The sequence below is a fragment of the Dryas octopetala genome, chromosome 3 (genome assembly GCF_963921425.1).
Source record: "Dryas octopetala chromosome 3, drDryOcto1.1, whole genome shotgun sequence".
NCBI classification, from domain to species: domain Eukaryota; kingdom Viridiplantae; phylum Streptophyta; class Magnoliopsida; order Rosales; family Rosaceae; genus Dryas; species Dryas octopetala.
The window spans coordinates 4,216,827-4,221,762 of NC_141368.1; the positions used below are offsets into that span (position 1 = coordinate 4,216,827).

At 38.3% G+C, this 4,936-nt stretch overlaps 2 protein-coding genes across 2 annotated transcripts; one reads left to right on the forward strand and one right to left on the reverse strand.

The window, feature by feature from the left end:
* Window positions 1–1,071: 1,071 nt before the first annotated feature.
* LOC147289819 (LOB domain-containing protein 21-like) lies at window positions 1,072–2,352 on the forward strand. The gene has a single exon (XM_086235613.1). It carries the CDS (start codon window positions 1,163–1,165, stop codon window positions 1,721–1,723), a length of 561 nt encoding a protein of 186 aa, XP_086091739.1. The 5' UTR covers window positions 1,072–1,162; the 3' UTR covers window positions 1,724–2,352.
* A 72-nt stretch (window positions 2,353–2,424) lies between these two features.
* On the reverse strand, window positions 2,425–3,985 carry LOC147289820 (sequence-specific DNA binding transcription factor). The gene is made up of 3 exons (XM_086234897.1): window positions 3,955–3,985; window positions 3,282–3,911; window positions 2,425–2,787 (listed from the first exon to the last, which is right to left on the reverse strand). The coding sequence occupies exons 1-3, from the start codon at window positions 3,983–3,985 to the stop codon at window positions 2,765–2,767; spliced, it is 684 nt and encodes a 227-aa protein (XP_086091023.1). The 3' UTR covers window positions 2,425–2,764.
* Between the last annotated feature and the right edge of the window lie 951 nt (window positions 3,986–4,936).

Consider the following 4,936-nt stretch of genomic DNA (forward strand, 5'->3'; position numbering starts at 1 on the left):
AATTATTTACTTAGTCCATATTAGTCTATGTTTTTTTTATTATTAATCTATTAATTTTGTGACGTATTTCATTGTGGTTCAAACCATTAAATTATGACAAACGGCGATCAATTTTAGCCAAGTTTCCCGAACATGGGTGCGCTGTTGTGGACCAATATGAAATTAAGTAAATAATTAGTTGACCAATATGGAATTAAGTGAAAAAGTAGTGGACCACAATAGTGCCCCATGTGCGTAGCACATAACTAAAATATACTATTGTTTTTATTAATTTAACAGTTTTGACCACAATTGAAAACGTCACAAAGTTAGTAGACCAATAAGAAACGAAAAATATATCATGGACCAATATAAAACTTTCTAAAGAATAAGTGGATCAATGATACAATTTGCTCAAAAATAAATAAAACTCAAGGATACAAAGTTTCAAAAATTATATTAGTTTTAGGGTTTTATAGTGAAATGTTAGAACTTGTCTAAATATTTTTGTAAGTATGAAATAATATTGTCAGATGGTTGAGTCCGTATGTCATATCCGAATGTGTTATTAACTGATAGTTAAACAATATAATATGTCAAAAGTAATGCTATTTAAGCTAAATTGTTGATTTCAAATTTTCAAGAATGCAAAATGATGTTTCAACTTTCAACAAACAAAAAGCTTTAAGCTTCAATTTCAGGACCCAATTTGGAAAATGGTAGGTGAAAAATCTTTATGCATAGGAATTAACCACCAACAAGAAGGTGATAAATACTTTTGGACCATGGGTTATAGATTCATTATTTATCTTTTGCACGTTCCATGTTTAGTCTTGTAGACAAATTTTGTTGATAGGTGATTTACTTTTGTAGTGAAATTTCCTCTGTCAGTCAAATGGGATATCTCATCTTTGTTGATGAACTATCATGTCCCATTATAACCACCAATGGCGCAAGATGATGGTGCCCAACTTCAATTATTGGGATTCCTTTTTATTTCCAAAATGCAAAATATAGTGATTCAAAAAGAAATAAATAAATTGAGATCCTACAAATAGTTTTATTTGAAACATAATTTGGGAAACTGTTGAAAATTATTTTGTGCACAAGGCTATATATATATATGAATGTGATGGGCATGAGATTACCCATTACAGAAAAGTGGATGTAATGTGATGAAGCCATGAAGGGAAGTCATGAGCCCCGTTCAAGCTCATCTTGTGCTGCCTGCAAGTTCTTGAAAAGAAGGTGCACTCCCACCTGCATATTTGCACCATATTTCCGGTCCGACGAGCCCAAAAAATTTGCCAAAGTCCACAAAGTGTTTGGAGCAAGCAATGTGAGCAAGATCCTCACAGAAGTGCCTGAGGAGCAAAGGGAGGACACGGTGAACTCGCTGGCTTATGAGGCCGAGGCAAGGCTGAGAGACCCAGTTTATGGTTGCATTGGTGCCATAGCTTTGTTACAGCGAAAGATGATTCAGCTCCAACATGATCTGGCTTTCGCTAGAGCTCGGCTTGCGGGTTATGCTCCCAATTCATCATCATCAGCATCTTCTTCTTCTTCTTCTTGTTATACCATGTTAGATGATCTCCATAGTGAGGCTGCTTTCACTGGCTTTCCTGCTTGCAGCGGATTAATTACTAATAGTTTCAGCAGCCATAGTACTAGTGCATCTGAATTGGTCAGCCAGCATGGACCAACCAGTGATTTTAGCTATGCCTATGCCCCATATATACTGTGAATTTATGATCTTCGTCTCTCTGTCTGATGGTGATTTGAAATGTGTGGCCTTAATTTGTGAAATAATAAATAAAAATAAAAAAGAAGAAGAAGAGGAAAGTTGATTCAAATTGTAATGTGCCAAAGAAGATAAAAAATACAATATATTAGATTTATTTGCTTTCTAATTTAGAACCCAATTCCTGCTGCTCACCTCCAAGAACACTTGCCTGTGGTTTCCATTCAAACCCAGTAAAGCATGACATTGCAGTTGCTGCAGAGCTTTGCTTTTTGTGATTATAGTGCAAACGCAGCTGTTGGTGCTTCTAAAATGCTTAGCCAGAGTCACTTCTCAAGTATTCTTCTTGCTTAATTCCATTCACCTTTTGGGTACTCCTAAACATGTTTTGAGAAGCCTGGAAATCTGAAACTTCCCAATCTCCAAAGATCGCTAATGTAAGACTTTAGAATAATTGTTTCTGCGTAGCTTCCACCGACAGGGTCAATAAAACTACGTTTCAGTGTATTTCAATCCTGGTTTCAAAACCAGCTCTGTTTATACATACTGGTTTCCATAGCTTTAAGTTACTGACCCTGTCTCCATTTATAAGGGTAAAATGCTATAACATTTTAGTACCTGGAAACTACTCAAGGTAATTAACGAAGTAACCTTAGAACATCCCAATATATGCATTTGTCACAAAATATAATTCAGAACAGAAATGAGTTAAATCAGCATTGCATTCCAAGAGACAGCTGATAAAATCAGTGCTTAACATGGAACACCATGCAATCTGTGAATGGAACCTAATGATTGTGAACAAGTAATATTACACTACAGAAACAACAAGTACAAGAGTTCTGTAGCAAAACAACTACTCATGTACACAAACATTACAACAACTGATAGAACATAGGCAATTTGCTTCCAAAGCTTTGAGCTTGAAAATGGGGATAATAAATCATGGAGGACATGTACTTTAGAGGTAGAGATTCAAATCGAGCTTCCACGTAAATTTCCAAGGTGCACTTCCCTTTTGAAATGAAGATTACTCTTGCAATCTCAGCTTATAACTTCTTTCCTGTCTGAAGCATACAATACAAATCTTATCAGAATACATTGGCTCACCAACGTTTTCAAAAGATGCCAATGCTTAACATATTCAAATCCATGAGCAGCACAGAACTATTATTTGCAATGCAGGAAATGAAGACTGAAGTATAGAAAAAACTAGAACAAAACCAAACAAGTGCCAAGCATTGCGAAATGCAATATACCACCAAACTCAACTTTTCATGTCAAAATCAAAACATCAGAAATATCTAAAACAACATGTTAACTCCCCTCCTCCTCAATTTCCTGATCAGGTTTCAAAAGAGGCATGCTTATAGTAATTTAAGGAAAGCTTGATCAGGAATTTTCAGTCTAAAGCATAATTCACAGCAAGGAATCACATCAATACCATTGAGTCCAAAATTGTCCACATTGCAATAACTCTTAACAAACAATCAAGCAAAACCCAGAAACATTTCAAAGCCAAAAGAAAGAATTCGAATTCGGGTCTTAAAGCGAACGATACCTGAAGAAGGGGCGTGCTTGGGGCGCTTAATCTTCTCTATCTCCACCTGAGCATCCATGAACGTATTCAACCTCTGAAACTCAAGGTCCTTGGTGAACTCCATTCTCTGCCTCTCCAGCTCTATCATCTGCTGCGGTTTCGACTTCTCGATCCTCTCGTAAATCTCCCCAAATTTCAATATCGCCCTCGCCAATTCCCTGGATAATAACCCTCCATGTTTCCACACCCTATCGCAATTCTCATCCTCATCATCATCGCCATCACCATTGTCGCCTCCAATTGAGCTCTCTGTGGACCCACCGCGCCGATATCCGAGGAGCTTAGGGTTAGAGTCGGCGGATTTGACGGTGAAAGAGACGGTTTTGGGGGGCTTTGTTTTGGTTGAAATGGCGGCGTTTGGGGAGGAGCCGATGAGCGTATGGAGGCGGTGGTAGAAAGGCCACGTGGCTGGGTTCGGCTTGGACTTCTCCAGCTTGTACTTCTTCTTCAAGGTGTCGATGCGGTTCTTGCACTGGACGTCCGTTTTGTTAGAAAACTCTAATGAAACAAACAGAGCACAATAACAATATGGATGAATGATTCCTAATCTTATTGAACAGTCTTGGCTTTTAAATAGCCTTACAACTTCAACTGAAACAAAAGGATAACACCCACGTTTAACACTCCTACAAACGTGGTGCACTAACTGGAATTGAGATAAACATGAACTAAGTGGTCCTACACTAGGACTTATTTAACAGAATCAATAACCATGCCTAAAACTTTGCTGACTTCTTCAACAATCCCTCCCCTAAACTAACTGCTGCACAGCAGCTAGTTTATGTCTGCAGCTGCGCAAACACCTAACCTCTTTCTGAGCCTTTGAAAAGGCTCCAATCTCAATGGTTTAGTCATCAAATCAGCCACTTGATCTTGAGTTCCACAGTGCACAAGCTTAATAACTCCATCTCTCACAAGATCTCTTAAGAAATGATACCTTACATGAATGTGTTTGCTCCTTCCATGCATCACCGGATTCTTTGAAAGCTTAATTGTTGAGCTATTATCACATTGTATAATTGTGCACTCCTCCTGCTCTTGTCCAAGCATCTTCAGTACTCTTCTCATCCATATGGCTTGACTTGCACATCCAGCAGCTGCAACGAACTCGGCTTCGGTTGTTGAAAGAGTGACAATCGGTTGCTTTTTAGACAACCAAGAAACAGCTCCTGAACTTAGAAGGAAAACATAACCCGAAGTGCTTCTACAATCTTCAACATCTCCAGCATAGTCACTATCAGTGAAAGCAATTAGATCTTCTGTCCTTCCCTTTTTATACAAAATTCCATAATCATAAGTTCCCTTTAAATACCGCAGAATCCTCTTGGCTGCTGACAAATGAATCTCTGTAGGCTTGGCCATGAACCTGCTAATAAGACTGACACTATACATCATATCTGGCCGTGTGGCAGTGAGATACATTAAACTGCCCACAATTTGCTTGAAGAATGACTCATCAATTTTCACACCATGTTCATCCTTACTAAGCTTACAACCTGGAATAATTGGACTGTTCACCGGTTTGCACTCTTGCATTTCGAATCTCTTCAGTACCTCCAAAGCATAGCTTCTTTGACACAGAAACACGCCATCTGAGCTTTGAGTAACCTCTATGC

Excerpts from the sequence above, each read along its gene's own strand:
- LOC147289819 (XM_086235613.1), top strand. The coding sequence starts at position 1,163 with ATGAAGGGAAGTCATGAGCCCCGTTCAAGCTCATCTTGTGCTGCCTGC.
- LOC147289820 (XM_086234897.1), bottom strand. The coding sequence starts at position 3,985 with ATGTTTATCTCAATTCCAGTTAGTGCACCAC. Across the intron at positions 3,912-3,954 it reads AATTCCAGTTAGTGCACCAC|TTGAAGTTGTAAGGCTATTT; the intron begins GTTTGTAGGAGT and ends CTTTTGTTTCAG. Across the intron at positions 2,788-3,281 it reads CAAGCACGCCCCTTCTTCAG|ACAGGAAAGAAGTTATAAGC; the intron begins GTATCGTTCGCT and ends TGTATGCTTCAG.